The sequence below is a fragment of the Phyllostomus discolor genome, chromosome 6 (assembly GCF_004126475.2).
Source record: "Phyllostomus discolor isolate MPI-MPIP mPhyDis1 chromosome 6, mPhyDis1.pri.v3, whole genome shotgun sequence".
Taxonomy (NCBI): domain Eukaryota; kingdom Metazoa; phylum Chordata; class Mammalia; order Chiroptera; family Phyllostomidae; genus Phyllostomus; species Phyllostomus discolor.
The window spans coordinates 78,566,909-78,587,808 of NC_040908.2; the positions used below are offsets into that span (position 1 = coordinate 78,566,909).

The window sequence follows — 20,900 nt, forward strand, 5'->3', positions numbered from 1 at the left end:
GGTATCAAAGGGATTTAACTTAATCTAGAATATCTGAATGTCTTCAAAATTACATTTGTGTGATTAAATTGTTAAAATTTTAAGTGAATTTCTCTTTATTTCTAGAAATTTCTCTCCTACCTTAAGACTGCATTATTCTTAAAGGAAGAAAAATAGACCTCTCCCTGGTACTCCCAGTAGGTTTATCTTCTAAGCCTAGATACCGAACTACATTCTCTCCCTAAACATTACAAGAAAGTAGGGAAAAGAACAAATAGAAGTTCCTTAAACAAGTCCTGGATGTCACAGCTGGGTTCTTCAACACAGCGTCTGTGAAGGAAGGCTCGGAGTCAATACTAGAAAAGAGGAAAAGGGGGATTCATTTCCACATTTAAGAAAAGCGTGCTCATCTCAAATACAACTGGAAAAAATAAATGTGAACTCGCTAAGGGCTGTGCACATTTCGGTGAGGCTGTAAGGGTCAGAGAAGAGAGTGAGGACAGCCAAATACCTGCCCGACGTGCTTTAAAGTACAAGCTTTAGAGAAACATTAAATACATATGAGGTGGTGCATATATGCTCAACTAATTACAACCTCACAAATAAGCGTCTTGTGTGTAGGGCTTTGCAATTTGGAATATCCTTTCTTACAAATTGGGTTTAGGTCAAATTCTGCCACTAATACAAGTGTTATTATCTCCAACCCATCCGCGAACATCTCTTGGTGGTGGTCCTTTTTTTTTTTTTAACCGCGCCGCCCCCCCCCCCGCCCCCCCGCCGCACCTTGGTGAAACAAAAGGAACTGGGATGGATTAAGCCTGAGGCGCAGCCATTCTCCTGATTTCAATTCAAAACCCAGGGGAGTTCAATACCAACCAGCAGGCAAGCGCTTGGCGCACCTAAGATGCCTGTCGAGAGTCCACCCATCTCAGGCACCCTCACTCCCTATCTCACCAGTAAAGTATTCAGCACCTCAGCCACCAACGTCCCGCGAGCGAACCGGGGTCGGAGCCCCGGTGATGTAGCCCCACCTTCTGCGGGTGCCGGTAGAAGGTTCCCCCCAATTAGTGGATTTGCCCCTCCGCCGCAGGCAAGCTTCGAGGAGGAGTAGCAAACTGAAACTGAGGAGGGACGGGCATAGCACGTGGCCCAATGGGAGCGCGCCCGAGCGGTGGGGGCGGGGCTGGGCGCGCGGCGCAGGGCGGGGCAGCGGAGGCTCCAATGAGCGTGCGCCGCGTCTGGAGCCGGCGTGTGCGCGAAACGCCGCTGAGAGGTTGGTAGCTAATGTAACAGTTTGCAAAACGGAGGGGAGTTGTGAAGGGCGCGGGTTGGGGTCGTGCTGCTAGCCTCCTGGTTACTCCTGACACCGCGTTTGTCTCAGAGCTGGTGCCACAGAAGCAGAGGCAAGAGGTAGAGGGGGTGGGGATGGCGATGGGAGCTGGCCTTCCCTCCTAGAGGGAGGCAACCTGCTAGTTCTGGGCGTGAGTCGATAGTGGGAGTGAGGGCCGCACAGACACCGGGACTCTCGGCTTCCCTCAGCTTGGTCCCGGGGCGCCCCCACGCCTTAGGGGGGGTTGGGCCGGGACCCATTTCCGGGAGTGGGAGACGCCGCCTTTGTCAGGTGAGACTTAGGTGAATGCCGGGCACGCCGTTCTCGCGGAGCAAGGAACCTTACGTTCCCGGTATAGCATCTATGTAGACAGCAGAGGTGGGGGGCACAACCCAAAGGGATGTCGAGAAGTAGACAGGCCCTTCTTCCACTCCAGCCTCCCTCAGTGTCACCATCTTTCAGTTCCCATCCAGGCCCGGCCTGGCCTGGTTTTCCGTGCGGGCCGGGGAGCTCTAAGTGTGGGGAGGTGGTTGAGCCCTGGGCGGGCATCCATGGCCACAACCCGAGTATCTGACAGAAGGACCCAGTGGTGCGGCAGTTACGGCCTGTGCTATAGGAAGTGTCTGGTCCCCTTCTCCTGTCCTTGCTGTTTCACCTGGGCCCTTTGTGGGGGCACTTCCGGGGATAATTCGAGGCTTAGTTTCTTAAGGAGTAGGCGAGAGATGTAGGCTGCTCTGCCCTGGGTGAGAGTGGAGCAGGTATAAATCTTAGAGCTTCTCTGTTTTGGGATGAAGTTCTGTCTCTTTCACTCACGGCATCTGATTAACAAGTGTTTTTCTCCTCCCCAGGGGCACAATGGCAGCCACTGTCAGGAGGCAGAGGAGACTAGTCTGTTGGACCCTATTGGCTGTGCTCTTGGCAGACCTGTTGTCGCTGAGTGGTGTGTACTCCAGCAGAGGGGTGAAAGGAGGAATAAATGAGTGAATGATGAATGATACATGATGGGAAGAGGCAGAGAGTCTTTTGATTGGAAGCCTCTGGACTCTTGAATTGGTGGACTCTGGGCTTTTTCTTTGTCTTTTGCTATCTTACCTTTACCATGGAAAATGGTATATTTTGATGAGAGGAACCTCAAGAAGGTGGGGAAAGAGGGGCTAATTGACAGATCTATTTCCTCTTCAGATATGCTTGCAGTGATGTCTGTGGACCTGGGCAGTGAGTCCATGAAGGTAGCCATTGTCAAACCTGGAGTGCCCATGGAAATTGTCTTGAACAAGTAAGGGCAGCCACAGTGCCAGGGGTGGGGAAAGAGGGAATCTGGTCTCCAAGGTGCTGTGTGCTCTTGGAAGTGCCCACAACAGACTTTGGTGTTTGGGTGATGGATTATATGTGTGGTGTTGAGGCTCCTGGGTCCATATCCTGCCATAGGCACCTGGGCCCAATGTCTCTTCCTCAGGGAATCCCAGAGGAAAACCCCAGTGGCTGTGACACTGAAAGAAAATGAAAGATTCTTTGGAGACAATGCAGCAAGCCTGGTGAGCTACCAGCCCACCCCCTTCCCTGATGCAGTGAGCAGAGGAAAGGAAGTGACAGACCCAGATTCTGTTCCCTTATCAATCTCTTATATAAGAGGTAGGTGATGGTGGGCTTGGGAGTCTAATCCTCTGTTCCTTCTTTCCATCCTCTCAGGCCATCAAAAATCCAAAGGCTACTCTACGTTACTTCCAGCAGCTCCTGGGGAAGCAGGAGGATAACCCCTATGTGGCCCTTTACAGAGACCGTTTCCCAGAGCACGAGTTAGGCTTTGACCCACAGAGGCAGACTGTGTACTTCCAAATCAGTCAGTGAGTGCTCTGCTGGAGAAATGTCCTTCCTTTAATGCCTGGGTTGCCTTGCCTCTAACTACCCCCCTTCCCCCAGGCAGCTGCAGTTCTCACCTGAGGAGGTACTGGGCATGGTTCTCAATTACTCCCGTTCTCTGGCTGAAGATTTTGCAGGTGAGCAGCCAGGGTGGAGTCAATGGTGGCCAGGTTCCCTAGAGTCTCAAAATGGGGGAAATTTTACCTCCAGGGGAATATTTTACTGTGTCTCAAGACATTTTTGGTTGTCCCAGCTGAGGAGCTGCTATTAGCATTTAGTGAGTAGAGGCCAGGGGTGCTGCCAAACATCCTGTAATACACAGGACAGCACCTAACACAGAGAATTATCTGGCCCAAAATGTCAAGAGTGCCAGGACTGGAAAATCCTCATCCAAGGTATGGAGCAGGTGGGAACCCTGTCCTGTTGTCCTCTGTAGAACAGCCCATCAAGGATGCAGTGATCACTGTGCCAGCCTTCTTCAATCAAGCTGAGCGCCGAGCTGTGCTGCAGGCTGCTCGAATGGCCGGCCTCAAAGTGCTGCAGCTCATCAATGACAACACTGCTACTGCCCTTAGCTATGGTGTCTTCCGTCGGAAAGATATCAACACCACTGCCCAGGTGAGCCAGGGAAGAACTTCTGACCAGACTTGCAGGGTGACTTGTTTTGCGGATGGACACCACTTGGCTCATTTTGCATCTTGTTGGCACAGATCGCCTCCTCTCAGCCCATGTTGGAGCCATTGGGCTTTCAGTTGAGAGTTGGTGCAGCCTCTTGGAAGCAGCAGGCAGCCTGGAGTTGAATTCCTGTGACAATTAATTTGATGTCTCTACAGCACATCATGTTTTATGACATGGGCTCAGGCAGCACTGTGTGCACCATTGTGACCTACCAGACAGTGAAGACTAAGGAGACGGGAATGCAGCCACAGCTGCAAATCCAAGGAGTAGGGTAAGTGGGGGTTCAGAGGAAGGCTGCTTGCTGAGAGAGACCCGTAGATGGGGATGTCTTTTTGGAGGGGCAACTGCCTCACTTTCCCACTCCCTGCAGGAATGCTGTCCTGGTTAAACTGCCATCAGTTATTGTAGTGTACTTCTGCCAAAAAGCAAGGTGAAGATGGGGGAAGAAGACAGTTTGGGAATATTAAAAGGCAGGGAACCTACTGAACTTCTAAGAAAATTCACAAGACTACAGACCATATGTAGGATTTCAGATTCAGTCTTTTTTTTTTTAAGATTTTATTTATTTATTTTTTAGAGAGGGAAGGGAGGGAGAAAGAGAGAGAGAAACATCAATGTGCGGTTGCTGGGGGCTGTGGCCTTCAACCCAGGCATGTGCCCTGACTGGGAATTGAAACTGCGACACTTTGGTTCGCAGCCCGCGCTCAGTCCACTGAGCTACACCAGCCAGGGCGAGATTCAGTCTTTTAATTCACTATCTCATCAATTCCAGTTTACTTAAATAACTTATCACTGATATTGTCTTAGTTCCTGACCCCATCCTTTTCCATCCAACTCTACTGCTACCACCCTCGTTAAAGTTACTATCACCTCTTACCTATAGAATTTCAAAGATCTCTTGCTTCTAGTGTGGTCTCCCTCAAGTTCTTTCTCCACATTGTAGCCAGAGGATTCTTTTCAAAATGCCAACCTGATCATAACCAGTTTCTTTCAAAACCCTTCAGCACTCTCCCTCCTGGGAGCATGCCCTTACCCTTCTTCCTTCTCAGGTGTGTATTTCCTAAACTCTAAGGGTCCCCATGAAAATTGCAACCAGGGGAGCAATGGGCAGTGGCAGCTTGTCCCAGGCTAACCACCAGAACCTGTCTCTAAGGCCTCTTTTCTCTGACTTTTCAGTGAGCCAAAGCAGCCCTGACTAGGCTTATTTCTTTCCTGTAACGTTTCTGGAGAGCCAAAGCATCCCTGCCTACACTCTCTCCTGTTGCTTCTGTCTTAAACCCTTCTTTGTTTCACTATCACCAGCTTTAATAAACATACTCTCAAAATAATAAATAAATACCCTTATAGGCTAATAAATAGCCTATAAGGCTGTGCCTATGTGCTTGTCTCTAATCCTGAGCCTCTTGCTTTTTGAGCGTCAGCCATACTTGCCCTCATTTGGAATATACCATGCTTGCTTTCACTTCAGGAGCTTTATACATATTTTCTCTGTCTAGAATGTTTTTTCCTTTTCACCTAGTTAACTCCAACTCATCCTTCAGGTTTCAGCTTAAGTACCCCATCACAGAACTTTCCCTGACATCTGTAAATAGCTGAAACTTCTCATGTATAGGTTCTAACAGCATTGTTTACCTCTCCTTTATAACACATGGGGTGGTTAAAACTTTATGATTACTTGCTTGCTAGATTGTAGACTCCTTCTTTTTTGTTTTCCAAATTGTATCTCCAGGGACAATACAGTTGATGCCCAGTAATTACAGTTGAATGGGTGGGTAGATGAATTGTCGTTGTGAGATGTCACCATGTGGGATGAGAGTCAGGTTCCTGTGTAGGTGAAGGGGCCCTGTGTGTTGCTTACACTTGTCCCTGTTACCTTTCCTAAATAGGTTTGACCGTACCCTGGGGGGCCTGGAGATGGAGCTCCGCCTACGTGACCACCTCGCCAGGCTTTTCAATGAGCAGCGCAAGGGCCAGAGAGGGAAGGATGTGAGGGAGAACCCCCGTGCCATGGCCAAGCTGCTACGTGAGGCTAATCGACTCAAAACTGTCCTGAGTGCCAATGCTGACCACATGGCACAGGTGCCCACATGTCGCTGGTTGGCAATATTCCTCAACCAAAGGGTGGAGGACCCCACTATCCTGAACTATCCTGGTGTGGCCCATCCTTTCTTCCTGTGCCTCCTGCTATCCTTCTGAAGTCCTGTTCTCTTGGTTTCTGGCCTGCTCTTCCAGGGAGCAGGACTTGGGTGAGAACTCTGACACTCCTTATCCTCCCCCAGATTGAGGGCCTCATGGATGATGTGGACTTCAAGGCAAAAGTGACTCGAGTGGAGTTCGAAGAGCTGTGTGCAGACTTATTTGAGCGGGTGCCTGGGCCTGTGCAGCAGGCCCTCCGGAGTGCCAAAATGAATTTGGTGAGTGGTAGTCGGAAGTGGGCCCAGGACAGGAGACGGAAGTGGGCCCAGGGCAGGAGACAAGTGGGATAGAAAGAGATTACATGGCAGGAGGAAGGAGCAGGAATGTTAGAGTCATTGCTGAGGAGGAGGGTCAATTACATGCTGTTCCATCTCACATTCTGTTTTCCTCTGCAGGATGAGATTGAGCAGGTGATCCTAGTGGGTGGGGCCACTCGGGTCCCCAAAGTTCAGGAGGTGCTGCTAAAGGCTGTGGGCAAGTGAGTATGGGGGCTAGGACTCCAAGACTGAGCAGCTAGATGGCTGATGGGAGGGAGGCCAGGCTGGGAGCTACAGAGTAGCCTGTGCTAAGCTTGGAACTTTCAACAGGGAGGAGCTGGGGAAGAACATCAATGCAGATGAAGCAGCTGCAATGGGGGCTGTATACCAGGCAGCTGCACTCAGCAAAGCCTTCAAGGTGAAGCCCTTTGTAGTCCGAGATGCAGTGATCTACCCCATCCTGGTGAGTTAGCCTGTCTGATCAGGTGATAAGTTCCCTTTACCTCTCCAAGTGTGGTCTCCCCTTTTGTCTTCTCTAGTCTGTCTCTTTTGTCTTTCTGCCAGTTGATGTTACTCACCCACCCTTACCCCAGAACCTGTTCTGGTTCTCCAGTGTGTGCCTCCTTTGCCTTGCTGTGTAGGTTGAGTTCACAAGGGAGGTAGAGGAGGAGCCTGGGGTTCACAGCCTGAAGCACAATAAGCGTGTTCTCTTCTCCCGGATGGGGCCCTACCCTCAGCGAAAAGTTATTACATTTAACCGCTACAACCATGATTTTAATTTCCACATCAACTATGGTGACCTTGGCTTCCTGGGGCCTGAGGAACTTCGGTGAGGGGGTAGGGACGGGCAGGATGGAACTCCAGGGAGGGAGGAATTGGGGCCTACAGGGCTAACCCAGGAGAAGCAATGGGTGGGGTTGGGGTGGGGTAAGCATCTTATTTAGAGGGTGCTGCCCTCCTCCTAAGGGAGGGCCTCAACACCTCATGCCAGAAAGCTATGTAGTCAAGTGCTAGGGGCATACTGGGTGGGTTCCTCTGAACTCCTCTTTTCTCTCAACCAGGGTATTTGGCTCCCAGAATCTGACCACAGTGAAGCTAAAAGGTGTGGGTGACAGCTTCAGGAAGTATGCTGACTACGAGTCCAAGGGTATCAAGGCTCATTTCAACTTGGACGAGAGTGGTGTGCTCAGCTTAGACAGGGTAAGCTCAGAGAAAGACCCTGTGTATAGGGCAAGGGCCCAGGCCCCACCACTCTTTTCCAGAACATGAGAAATGAAGAGGGTTTTGAGGTTGGATAAATCTTGGCTCTAAACAAAGTTAACCAAGGATTTGTTGTGGTCCTCCTTGTAGCCTGTAAATGCTTAAGAACATTGTAAATTTCAGGAACCTTACAATGGCTGAGGAACCCAATTTTGAAGAACAGTTCTGAGGATTAATCTTTTAGAGTACAGTCTTGGATATAATGGCCCATTCTATTTTGAGTAGAGAAGTACAGGGCTCTGAGGTAAAAAGGAGCTGTGATCTTGTCCTCAGAGGGCTCATAATCAAAGGAGAGAGGGTGACTTGATCCAAGAGCTTTTAGAAGAAGGCAAGTGAGAGAAGAAGCCAACACAGCTGGGAGTTATGTGGATGTGCATAAGCAGACCCCACCATGGCTGGAGGTTTTCAGTGAAAAGGTGAGTTTACATGTGCATTTCTTCACCTTGAAACTCTTGTTTTCAGGTAGAATCTGTGTTCGAGACACTGGTGGAGGATAGCCAAGAGGAAGAATCGACTCTGACCAGTAAGATGCACGTGCATGTGTGTGTATGTGTGCACGAGAAATATACTTGGGTGCATACTGAGCAGGCTTTGCCTTTGAGTTAGGAGGTGGAGTCACCCCTGGGATCCTGTTTGAGTCTTTGGGCTTTCTTACCCCTAGAACTTGGCAACACCATTTCTAGCCTGTTTGGAGGAGGGACCACACCAGATACCAAAGAGAATGGTACCAACAACATTCAGGTAAGCCCAGAGTGGAGCCAGGAGAGCCTAGAAGATGGTAGGTGGGGACAGAGAGTTGGGGTGGGTATCCCAGCTGCCTAAGATTTAATAGATCTTCCTCTCGGTCCACAACGAGTAACCTTACCTTCCTCTGCACTCTGAGCTATTCCTGTGCTCAAGGTTCAAGGCCCATTCCCCTTATCTCCAGACTCTTCTTTTTTGCCTAACTAGACTGTTGCAGTCCAAACAACCCACTGCCCTTTTCTGTACAGTTGCCTTCTATCTATCTGCAAGCTGTTAGCCCCTTCAAAGCAGAGCCGCTGGACCTGGCCTTGCTAAGCTGGTCTTACTACATAGGTCCTAACCATCCCCTGTGGTGTGTCTGTGATTGTGTCCCAGGAGGAAGAGGAAAGCCTTACTGAGGGGAGTAAGGATGAGCCTGGAGAGCAAGTGGAACTCAAGGAAGAAGCTGAGACCCCAGTAGAGGACACCTCTCATCCTCCACCCCTTGAGCCTAAGGAGGATATAGCCCCTGGGGGAGAAAAGGCCATGAACAAAGAAAATGGGGAAAAGTCTGAGGCCCAGGTAAGCTATAGGCAAAATAAGGCCAGACTGGACACAGGCTAAAGAAACAGATGCCTGCCTTGTTTCTCATCCCCTCAAGCCCCTCCTGTGGATAAGAGAAGGACCTAAGCTTTTCCTGACATCCTCATCTCTCCACACAGAAGCCAACTGATAAGAGGGAGCCAGGGTCTGAGGATGTCTCTCCAGCCTTAGAGGAAGAAAAGAAGCAGAAGCCTTCCCGGAAGCAGAAAATGGTAGAGGAGATTGGGGTGGAGCTAGTAGTTCTGGACCTACCCGACTTGTCTGAGGTCGAGCTGGCCCATTCAGCACAGAAGTGAGTAAAGACTGTGAGGGTGTTTGTGGGTGTAGATGTATATATGTGGAGGGTGGCGAGCAGGATGCACAATGGTACTTCTGGCTGTGCATTCCCTTTCCCTCATGTCTGTCTCTCCTTTTGTCCCACAGACTTCAGGACTTGACAGTCCGAGATCTAGAGAAGCAGGAGCGGGAGAAAGCTGCCAATAGCTTGGAAGCTTTCATCTTTGAGACCCAGGTTGGTAGAGTGGAGGCACACTTGCCCTGGGACCTGTGTGTGACTCTGTGAGCCTTGCCCATAGGGGCTCGCTGCTTGCTTTTGCTTGTATGTACCTCCCTAGGACAAGTTATACCAGCCCGAGTACCAGGAAGTGTCCACTGAGGAACAGCGTGAAGAGATCTCTGGGAGACTCAACACTGCTTCCACTTGGCTGGAGGATGAAGGTTTTGGAGCCACCACAGTGGTAAGGGGTGTCCCAGTATATGGTGGGCGGAATGGGAGCTCTCTTCTAGGATCAGAGAAGGTGAGAAGAGCTGGGGTGTGAGGCCCTAAAGAGGACTGCAGGGCTGGCTCCAGGGCTGTCTTGCTATCCTTTGAATTCCTCTACATATTCTCATACTATATCCATCAGATGTTGAAGGAAAAGCTGGCTGAGCTGAGGAAACTGTGCCAAGGGTTGTTTTTTCGGGTAGAAGAGCGTAAGAAGTGGCCTGAGCGGCTGTCTGCCCTTGATAATCTCCTCAACCATTCCAGCATGTTCCTCAAGTGAGAAGCCCCTTACCCTTTCTTTCTTACCCAGTCTTGTCAAACCCACCAACACTCGTTCCTATCAGCTTCCCATTCCCCATACCCACACCTCAGACCCCACTTCCTCCTGAGCTGATTGTCTCCCCTCTGGCTTCCAGGGGTGCCCGACTTATCCCAGAGATGGACCAGATCTTCACTGAGGTGGAGATGACAACATTAGAGAAAGTCATCAATGAGACCTGGGTAATCACTGTATAGATACTTAACTGGATACTTACCTGGCTAAGTGCCATTTTAGGTAGCATGGGAGATGCGGAGAAGTGGAGACTCAACATGCCTCTGTCTCCTGGCTTAGCAGTTAATTGGGATGGCAAAAGATGTTTGTGTTTGAGGCCATGTCTGATTAGTCCCAAACAAGGGTCAGAGCCTTGAGTGGTCAGACTGGAGGAATAACATCCCTGTGAGGTTAGAGAAAGATGCTTTGAGAAGCTGGGACATGAGCTGGACTCAGAAAGTGGCCTAGAGTTTGGATAGGTGAGAATGATATGTCATGTGAAGTGGAAGCTTTTGGATGTGAGGGGGCATTTTTAAACCAGAGCTCAGAAGTGGAGAGACAAGAAGGGAATGATCAAGAGGTTCAGCTGTATTTAGTCCAAACTAATAGAATGTGTATCAGAAACTTGTAACTTGAGACTCCCTTGTGGAAAGCCTTGAATACAATTCTGAGGAGTTTTCTTACCCCTGTGGGGCTGATGACTGGAGGTTGCAAAGTAATTTGAAGTCCATGGGAAGAGTCTGAGGCCAGTTGGGGGTGAGTTTCATCTGGGACAGAGATGTCTGCTATCTGCATTATTAGCTCTGAGCCTGTGCTATCCTTACCCACAGGCCTGGAAGAATGCAACAATAGCCGAGCAGGCCAAGCTTCCCACCACAGAGAAGCCAGTGTTGCTCTCAAAAGACATTGAGGCCAAGATGATGGCTCTAGACCGTGAAGTGCAGTATTTGCTAAATAAGGCTAAATTTACCAAGCCCCGGCCCAGGCCCAAGGACAAGAATGAAACCCGGGCAGAACCTCCACTCAATGTCAGTGCCAGTGACCAGGGGGAGAAGGTCATCCGTCCACCAGGTGAGGGCAGGGTGCCTGGCTCCAGGTGCTACTGGGCAGGAAGTATGCCTCCTTTCCCTTCTGGGACTACATTTTACTCCTGGTTTCCCTTCAGGCCAGACTGAAGATGCAAAGCCCATTTCAGAACCTGAGAAAGAGACTCGTGAGTTGGGGAAACTGAAAATATGGACATTGCTTAGCCTAGGGCAGGGGTGTCATATTCATTTTCACCAGGGGCCACATCAGCCTCACGGTTGCCTTCAAAGGGCTGAATGTAATTTTAGGACTGTATAAATGTAACTACTCCTTAACAGTTAAGCGAGAACTCAGTGCTGCCACAGGATAGAAATAAGGTGCCCTTGGGCCTTGTGTTTCCCACCTGTGGACTAGGGGTTGGCGAACTGGCAGGCATAGCCTGTTTCTGGACAGCCCATGAGCTATGAATGATCTTTACATTTTGGAGGTATTTAAAAGAAAAAAAGGATATGCAGAGACTGGATGTGACCCATAAATCCTAAAATTTTTACTTACTCTGACTCTACGGAAAAAGTGTGCCAACCTCTCTAGTCCCCCGTCTTCCCTTCTGCAGACACTAAACTATTCCTTCCCAAAAGCAGAATCTGGACCAGCAGATGCTGAACCTCTGGAGTTAGAAGGTCCTGGAACAGGTGAGGGTGGAGCTAGTGGTGTGATGTGAAACCTAGTAGGGAATGGGGGAACTGTCTGCACATAATTGGGGCCAGGTGCCACCATTTTACCTGCTATTGTTTCTCTGTCTCCCCAACTCTCAACAGGACCTGAACAGAAGGAGCAGCCAACAGGACAGAAGCAAACTTTGAAGAATGATGAACTATAGCCCTTGCCTTCCAGTTCCCTATTCCTTTCCACTTCCTTCTACCACCTCTATTTATTAAACATCAAGGGTTGGCAGGAGGGGTTATTCCTGCCCTCAGAGGCTTGAGTTCCTTTTCTCTCACCTGTGATTGGATGTGTGGATAAGGGGAAGGGACAGCTTACCAGTTTCTTCCATAGTACTGTGGTTAAAACTGGAATTGTTCTGTTCCCACTTCCATCCCCTGGTTCTGTACCTACCCAGGCCATAAATTGGGAAGAGTCACTTCTAGGTCTTAATCTTTGTGGGTAAATAAGAGGATGTCCATCACCGATTGGCAGACCTGGTAGTGGGAAGGATGTCCTCTGTTTTTAGTCTCCAGTTTTCTCTGGTCATCATCCTTTTCCTCCTTTCCTCTTCCACATGAAATCAATGTCACATACGAGCCAGTGCCTACAAAGCCTTGGCTACCAGATTTGATTTCTGAGTGCCTGTTTATGTTATTTTTTCCTCCAAGCTCTTTCCCTAAACCTCCGTCCTCATTGACTCCTCTTCCTATGGGTTTCCCTGGTTTGCTATTTAAGTTAGCCTCTTGCCCAAAGCAATTCCATCTGGACTGGCTGAAGTAAATCAAAGTTGATTCATACCCATCCACAAAATGTCTAGTGGCCAGAGTAGACAGAGAAAGTGAAGCGAGTCCAGCCACTTGTCCAGGAGTGAGCTATATGAAATTCTACCTGTGGACTCTTGGCCCAGAAGTGTCATGTGGAGTGGCTGGCATGGGGTGCCAGCATCCTGCAAGCACTATGCATTAGTCTAGTGCTCCATGTCCTTGTGACCACCCCGTTTCTCTCCTGCTGCTCTGCCCTCCCAGACATCCTCTTCCTTACCCCCTGACCCTGGGCTGACCAAAGTGTGCTTTATAATTTGAGATTGTAACCCATGACCATAGCGGAATGAGAGAACATGGTGTGAATGTAAAAATGCCACTTCACTTTGAGGCAGGCCATGTGGGTAAAGGAAGAGGCTGGTTTACCTTCCTGAATTGTTCTGCTAGGATGGGGGTCCTGCACCCACTATGCTGATGTTGGGGAGGCTGTCCTCCAATATTCTGCCTGTAGCAGGAACCACAGCTGCCACCCCAGTTCCTAGTGCAAGGGGAAGCCTGTTTGTGTGTGTTTTTCTTTTCTTTTTCTTTTTTTTCCCCCACATTGGCAGAAATGAGACCTAAGGGTCCCCATCCTGCCCTGTATGTTTGAGTTCTTTAAATAGCAGTTGAGACTGGTTGGGCAGGTTTGAGTCAAATTGTAGTTTGCTCCATTGTTAATTGAGAAACTTTCAATAAAATATTATTTTCTAGTTTTTGTGCTGTGGCCTTTAAGAATTTATTTCCTGAGTATAAATAATAGATATGAATTCTAAGCTATTTTTTTCTGTTGTCAAATGTGATTTAGTTCTCCCAGAACTTTTTTTTTAAAGATTTTATTTATTTATTTTTAGAGCTGGGAAGAGGAGAGAGACAACTTGGATGCCCTCCATTGGTGACCTGGCCTGCAACCCACGCATGTGCTGTGACTGGGAATCAAACTGGCAACCTTTTGGTTCGCAGGCCAGCACTCAGTCCACTGAGCCTCATCAGCCAGAACAGGATCGTTCTTGTATAGAATTTGGAAGATAGAAGTTTGAATAATAAATTTGAATTACCTCCCTGGCTGGCATAGCTCAGTGGATTGAGCGCGGGCTGCAAACCAAAGTATCACAGCTTCAATTCCCAGCCAGGGCACATGCCTGGGTTGCAGGCCATGGCCCCCAGCAACCATACATTGATGTTTCTCTCTCTCTCTCTCTCTCCCTCTCTCCCTCTCTCCCTCTCACTCCCTCCCTTCCCTCTTAAAAAATAATAAATCTTTAAAAAAAATTGAATTACCTATAATACAACCACTAAAACATTGACATTTGGGGCATTGTTAAGGTCATATATGTAAGTTTTTTCATCTTAGACAAAATTGTGGTTTTATTTTCCTCCTGACATTACTTGGACCCTCATATTATTTTTAGGTAACTTCCATTTTTAAGATAACCTATTTTACAAATAAAAAAATAATAATTCCTAGAGGTTCAGTAATTTATCCAAGGAATTAGAGGTATTAAGTGTCTCACCTAGGTTTGAACTTAATTCTGAGCCATTAGCTGTTATTACTCGACAACAGTGTGTTGCTAGAGGTTCACCATTCATAGCACAATTTGGATTGCCCATCAGTTGTGATGGTGCCATATTTTACCAAAGGAAGATCACTCTAGTCATTAATCATATGCCTATCTAAGCAGCTAATAATGACTGAAGGTTATAATTTTCTCTAAAGGTTGAACAATGCAGCCTTGGCCAGGTAGCTCAGTTTGTTAGAGCCTCTTTCCATCACACCAAGGTTTAGGGTTTGATCCCCAGTCAGGGTACATAGAAGACTCAACCAATGAATGCATAAGTAAGTGGAACAACAAATCAATGTTCTCCCTTCCTATCTTTAAAATCCATAAATTCTTTTTAAAATGTTGAACAGGTCAGACAACTTTTGAACGTGGCATTTATTTTTAATAGACTTTTTTAGAGCAGTTTTAGGTTTACAGCTAAATTGAGTAGAAAGAACAGAGTTCACCTATATGGTTTTGGCAAGTAGGTTTATAGTTGAGTGTAGTTCTTGTATTATTTACATATTAATTATTGTATTATTTGTTTCATTTGGATTACTGTTTTTTTAGGTAATGATGGCTGGTAATTTAACCTACTTTTGCCTACCCCCAACATACACATAGCCTCCCCTGCTATCAACATCCCACACCAGAGTGGGGCATTAGTTAACAATTGAACCTACATGTCATTATCACCCAAAGTCCATAGTTTACATTAGAGTTCACTCTTGGTATGTACAATCTTAGGGTTTGGACAAATGTATGTATAATGACGTGTATTCACCATTACGTGTCACAAAGTGTATTTTATTGTCCTACAAATCCTCTGTGCCTATTCATTCCTCCTTCCTCTCCAACCCCTGCCAACCACAGATCTTTTTACTGACTCCATAGTTTTTCCTTTTCCAAAATGGCAATATAGTTGGAATCATACAATATGTAACCTTTTCAGACTGGCTTTCACTTCATAATATTCAGTTCAATTTCCTCCATGTCTGAAAAATATTCCATTGTCTGGTTGTACCACAGTTCCTACACTCATGTACTGAAGAACATCTGGTTGTTTTTCTAAGTTTTAGCAATTATGAATAAAGCTGTAGACATCTTTGTTCAGATTTTAAGTTTTCAGCTCATTTGGGTATGTAATTATACCCAAACTTTTTACATACCCAAGTATTTACATAGTTATATATTTAACATCATAAGTATGTCATTAACAATTACTGAATTTTAAACTATTGAGCTTTTGTTTTTTGCCCTGGCTGGTGTGGCTTAGTGGGTTGAGCGCTGGCCTGCGAACTAAAGTGTCACCGGCTCAATTCTCAGGCAGGGCACATGCCTGGGTTGCGGACCAGGTCCCCAATGAGGGGTGCGTGAGAGGCGGCCACACATTGATTTTTCTCTCCCCCTATGTCTAAAAATAAATTTTAAAAATCTTAAGAAAAATAAAAGTATTGAGCTTTTTTTTTAAAATTCTCTCTTCAGGATATGTTTATTGATTTGAGAAAGAAACATCAACGCAAGAAACGCTGATTGATTGCCTCCTGTACACAACCTGACTGGGGATCAAAATCACAATCTAGGTATGTGCCCTGATCGGGATTAGAACTTCCCACAACCTTCTGGTATACAAAACAACACTCCAACTAACGTAGCCATCCTGCCAGAGCAGTAATGAGTATTTTTGTTGTTTTCTTTTTGCTGGAGACTCCCATTTTTCAATGGCTTGATAGTTTCCTTTGTGCCCAGCACTTTACATGCATCATCTCTTTCAATCCTATCCTGTTTGAGAGAGGAAGCAACAGGCTCAAGAGGGGTGTGTGTGCTGAGAAAGTGGAGACTCCAAAAACCTGAGCACCAACCTAGATGGCTGCAGGTACTGCAGTACTGAGCTTTTTAATAGCCATTATTTTTCTTTATTTAAGATTTTATTTATTTGCCCTGGCTGGTGAGTTCTGGCCTGTGAACCAAAGGGTCACTTGTTCAATTTCCCAGTCAGGGCATATGCCTGGTGTGGGCCAGTGGGCCAGGTCCCCAGTGTTGGGTGCGTGAGAGGCAGCTAAACATTGATGTTTCTCTCCCTCTCTCCCTCCCTTCCCCTTTCTAAAAATAAGTAAATAAAAATCTTTTTAAAAGAAAGAATAATTGAATACTTAGTAAAAAGATTAACCAAGGAAATGTAAGACTTATTCACTGAAAACTATAAAACACTGCTGAAGGTAATTAAAGAAGACTCCATATTCTTTAATAATTGGATAGACATCCATATTCATAGATTAGAAGACTTATTATTGCTAAAATGATAATACTCTCCAAGTTGATCTTGAATTCAATGCAATACCTATCAAAACCCCACCAGGTTTCTTTGAAGAAATTGGTAATAGGATCTTAGGATATATGGAAATCCAAGGAACTACAGATAGTCAAGGCAGTCTTGAAAAAGAAGGAAGTTGGAGGACCCACATTTTCCATTTTTACAACTTACTAAAGCTACAGTCATCAAAACTGTGGCACTGGTATATGGATACACATGTAGACTAATGAAATAGAACTGAGAACCCAAAAGTAAGCCCATGCATATAGAGTCAACTGAGTTTTGACAAGGGTGCCAAGAGCATTTAATAGGAAATGAAAATTCTCTTTACAAACAGCGCTGGGAGACTGGATATCTACATACAAAAAAAAGCAAAATTGGAACCTTGCCTTATGCCATATTCAAAAATTAACTCAAAATGGATTGAAGACCTAAATTTAAGAGCTAAAACTATAAAACACATAGATGAAAACAGGGGAATTTGAATTTGGCAATAGTTTCATAATTATGACATCAAAAACACATGCAATAAAAGAAAAATTGATATTGGACTTCATCAAATTAAAAACTTTGGGGTTTCAAAGGGCATTACGAAGAGAGCGAAAAGAGCCCTGGCTGGTATGGCTCAGTGGATTGAGTGCTGGCCTGCAAACCAAAGGGTTCCCAGTTAAATTCCAGGTCTAGGGTTACAGGCCAGGTCCCCAGTATGGGGTGCAGGATAGGCAACCACACATTGATGTTTCTTTCCCTCTCTCCCTCCCTTCCCATGTCTCTGGAAGTAAGTAACTAAAATCTCTAAAAAAGGGAGAGTGAAAAGGCAACCCACAGAATGAAAGAAGTTTTTTTGCAAAACATGTATCTAATAAGTTTAGTAATATAATAATAGTAAAGAACACCTACACTTTAGTCTCAACAACAAAAAGACAAACTACCCAATTAAAAGACAGGCAAAGAATTTGAATAAGTATTTCTTTAAAAATATAAAAATGGCTAATATGCATATGAAAACATGCTCAACTTCATTATCTGTTAGGGAAATGGAAAGCCAAGCCGCAATGAGGTACCACTAATACCTACTAGAAATGTAAGATGTCTATAATAATAATTCTTAAGAAGAAAAACAATGAGTATTGATGAGGCTGTGGAGAAATTAGAATCCTCTCATACTGGAGATGTGAATGTAAATGGCTCTGTGGGAATGTTTGTTCCTCAAAAAGATAAACATAATTACCACATGGCTCAGAAATTCTACTCCTAGATAATATATCCAAAAGGTTGAAAACAGGAACTCAAACAGATACATGTATGCACATTTTCCTAACAGCAATATTCACAATAGCCAAAAGGTAGAAAAACCCAAGTATCCATCAACAAATGAACAAATAAACAAAATCTGGTTTAATATAACAGGACAGTATTCATCTATAGAAAAGAACAAAGTTGTGATACTTGCTACAGTGTGGGTGAACTTTGAAAACATGAAAGAAGTGAAAGAAGCCAAGTACAACGGGACACATATTGTATAATTCTGTTCATATGAACTGTCCAGAATAGGCAGATTCATGCGGACAGAAAGTAGATTAGTGATTGTCAAGGGGTAGGGGAAGAGAGAAATAGGAAATGAGTGCTTATGTGTACAAGGTTTTGTTCTGTGTCCATGAAAATATTCTTGAATCAGATAGCAGTGATGGTTGTCCAACCCTGTGAATATAGTAAAACCATCAAGTTAAACACTTTAAAATGGTGAATTTGATGCTTTATAAATTATAACTCGATTTTTAAAAATGTGTCCTTAGTTTCTTATCTTTAAAATTTGTTCTATGTTTTGTTTATACTCATATTATAAAGAAGGAAACTAATATGTATAATTTTGCAAGGCAGAGTAGCAGTTTATTCCTATTTTTTCTTTTTTAATAGTTTAATGCATTTTAATAGCAAAATTACAGGAACAGCAGAGAAGACATATAACATTAAAAACATGTACTTGTAGCCCTAATTGGTGTGGCTCAGTTAGTTGAGTGTCATCCTGCCAAGGGAAAGGTTGCTAGTTCAATTCCTGGTCAGGGTATATGCCTGGGTTGCAGGTTGGGTCCCTGTTGGGGTGCACATGAGAGGCAAGCGAATGTTTCTCTTTCTCTCTCCCGCTCCCCCTCTCTAAAATATAAATAAATAAAATCTTTAAAAAAAAACAAACATGCACTTTCATGTAGGACAACTCAGAAAAGTACAGTGAATGGATGGAATCTACTGTATGATAAAAATGTTACAAATACCATTTAGTTGCCATTCATAAGAAATGTACTTGTTTTATTAATTATTTTTTAATCCTCACTGAGGATATGCTTTTTTTTTAAAGATTTTTTATTTACTTATTTTTAGAGAGGGAAGGGAGGGAGATAGAGAGAGAGAGAGAGAAACATCAATGTGCAGTTGCTGGGGGTTATGGCCTGCAACCCAGGCATGTACCCTGGCTGGGAATCGAACCTGAGACACTTTGGTTTGCAGCCCGCGCTCAATCCACTGAGCTACGCCAGCCAGGGCTAGGATATGCTTCTTTATTGGTTTTAGAGAGAGGGGAAGGGAGAAAGACAGAAAGAAACACTGATGTGAGAGAAAAACATCTACTGGTTGTCTCACATACATGTCCCCACCAGAAAGAAGTTGAACTCACAATATAGGTATGTGCCCTGACCAAGAATCAAATCTGCAACCTTCCTGCATGGGATGATGCTCCAAACAATTGAATGACCCAGCCAATGCAGAAATTTACTTGTTCTTAAAAAATTCAAATGAGGCCCTGGTCAGGTAGCTCAGTTAGTTAGAGCATCATCCTGATACACCAAGGTTGTGTGTTCAATCCCGAGTCAGGACACATACAAGAATCAACTAACAACCCCTGGCTGGTGTGGCTCAGTGGACTGAGGGCCTGCCTGCAAACCAAAAGGCTCCCAGTTTAATTCCCAGTCAGGGCACATGCCTGGGTGTGGGCTAGGTCTCCAGTTCGGGGCATGAGGGAGGCAACCCATCAATGTTTCTTTTCCTGTTTCTCCTTCCCTTCCCCTCTCTCTAAAAATAAAGAAATAAAATCTAAAAAAAAAATTTATATCAACTAACGGTTACATAAATAAGTGGAACAAATCAATGTTTCTCTCTCCCTTCCTCTTTCTCTCTCCCTTCCCCTCTTCCTCTAAAATCAATAAATAGCACTAATTGGTATGGCTCATAGTTGGTTGAGTGTCCTCCTGTGAAGCAATCAGGGCATTTGCCTGGGTTGTGGGTTTGGTCCCCAGTTTGGGGCTCCTACAAGAGGCATCCAATTGATATTTCACTCCCTCTCTTTCTCCCTCCCTTCCCCTTTCCCTAAGAATAAATTTAAAACATAATACAAATGCTTACATTGCCCAGAAATTTTTTTCTTTTTTAATATATTTTATTGATTATACTATTACAGTTGTCCCATTTCCCTCCTTCACTCCCCTCCACCCTGTACACCCTCTCCCACCCACATTCCCCCCCTTTAGTTCATGTCCATGTGTCATAAGTTCTTTAGCTTCTACATTTCCCATACTATTCTTACCCTCCTCCTATTTTCTACCTACCATCTATGCTACTTATTCTCCATACCTTTTCCCCCTCTCTTCCCCTCCCGTTCCCCTGTTGCTAACCCTCCATGTGATCTCCATTTCTGTGGTTCTGATCCTGTTCTAGTTGTTTCCTTAGTTTGTTTTTGTTTTGTTTTAGGTGTGGTTGTTAATAATTGTGAGTTTGCTGTCGTTTTACTATACATGTTTTTTTTTATCTTCTTTTCTTAGATAAGTGCCTTTGACATTTCATAAAATAAGGGCTTGGTGATGATGAACTCCTTGAACTTGACCTTATCTGAGAAGCACTCTATCTGTCCTTCCATTCTAAGTGAAAGCTTTGCTGGATAGAGTAATCTTGAATGTAAGTCCTTGCTTTTCATGACTTGGAATACTTCTTTCCAGCCACTTCTTGCCTGCAAGGTCTCTTTTGAGAAATCAGTTGACAATCTGATGGGAACTCCTTTGTAGATAACTGTCTCCTTATTTCTTGCTGCTTCTAGGATTCTCTCCCTCATTTTTACCTTGGCTAATGTAATTATGATGTGCCTTGGTGTGTTCCTCCTTGGGTCCAACTTCTTTGGGACTCTCTGAGCTTCCTGGACTTCCTGGAAGCCCATTTCCTTTGCCAGAATGGAGAAGTTCTCCTTTATTATTTGTTCAAATAAGTTTTCCACTTGTTGCTCTTCCTCTTCTCCTTCTGGTACCCCTATAATTCGGATGTTGGATCATTTAAAGATGTCCTGGAAGTTTCTAAGCTTCTCCTCATTTTTTTGAATTCTTACTTCTCCATTCTTTCCTGTTTGGTTGTTTCTTTCTTCCTTCTGGTCCACTCTATTGTTTTGAGTTCCAGTTTCCTTCCCATCACTATTGGTTCCCTGTGCATTTTCCTTCATTTCTCTTATCGTAGCCTGCATTTGTTCATCTAATTTGAAACCAAAATTAACCAGTTCTGTGAGCAACCTGATCACCAG

General features: G+C 45.2%; 1 protein-coding gene across 7 annotated transcripts in view; it reads left to right on the forward strand.

Moving 5' to 3' along the window:
- HYOU1 (hypoxia up-regulated 1) overlaps positions 1–13,203 on the forward strand; it is a 19,838-nt gene extending 6,635 nt beyond the window's left edge. The window contains exons 1-26 of one of the 7 annotated variants that reach the window (XM_028514702.2): positions 1,209–1,252; positions 2,158–2,249; positions 2,492–2,585; positions 2,766–2,844; positions 2,999–3,153; positions 3,230–3,306; positions 3,606–3,787; positions 4,003–4,118; positions 5,734–5,926; positions 6,127–6,261; positions 6,439–6,521; positions 6,631–6,763; positions 6,942–7,129; positions 7,362–7,500; positions 8,023–8,083; positions 8,222–8,301; positions 8,680–8,865; positions 9,006–9,178; positions 9,310–9,397; positions 9,501–9,623; positions 9,792–9,925; positions 10,066–10,150; positions 10,793–11,033; positions 11,128–11,175; positions 11,630–11,680; positions 11,807–13,203. In XM_028514702.2, coding sequence (XP_028370503.1) covers positions 2,165–2,249; positions 2,492–2,585; positions 2,766–2,844; positions 2,999–3,153; positions 3,230–3,306; positions 3,606–3,787; positions 4,003–4,118; positions 5,734–5,926; positions 6,127–6,261; positions 6,439–6,521; positions 6,631–6,763; positions 6,942–7,129; positions 7,362–7,500; positions 8,023–8,083; positions 8,222–8,301; positions 8,680–8,865; positions 9,006–9,178; positions 9,310–9,397; positions 9,501–9,623; positions 9,792–9,925; positions 10,066–10,150; positions 10,793–11,033; positions 11,128–11,175; positions 11,630–11,680; positions 11,807–11,868 — 2,991 coding nt within the window. In that variant the 5' untranslated portion in view covers positions 1,209–1,252; positions 2,158–2,164 and the 3' untranslated portion in view covers positions 11,869–13,203. Of the gene's footprint in view, positions 1–1,208; positions 1,390–1,512; positions 1,601–2,048; positions 2,068–2,157; positions 2,250–2,491; positions 2,586–2,765; positions 2,845–2,998; positions 3,154–3,229; positions 3,307–3,605; positions 3,788–4,002; positions 4,119–5,733; positions 5,927–6,126; positions 6,262–6,438; positions 6,522–6,630; positions 6,764–6,941; positions 7,130–7,361; positions 7,501–8,022; positions 8,084–8,221; positions 8,302–8,679; positions 8,866–9,005; positions 9,179–9,309; positions 9,398–9,500; positions 9,624–9,791; positions 9,926–10,065; positions 10,151–10,792; positions 11,034–11,127; positions 11,176–11,629; positions 11,681–11,806 lie in introns of those variants that run through there. The other 6 variants (XM_036028421.1, XM_028514701.1, XM_036028423.1 and 3 more) reach the window with 6 other exon arrangements.
- Positions 13,204–20,900: the final 7,697 nt, after the last annotated feature.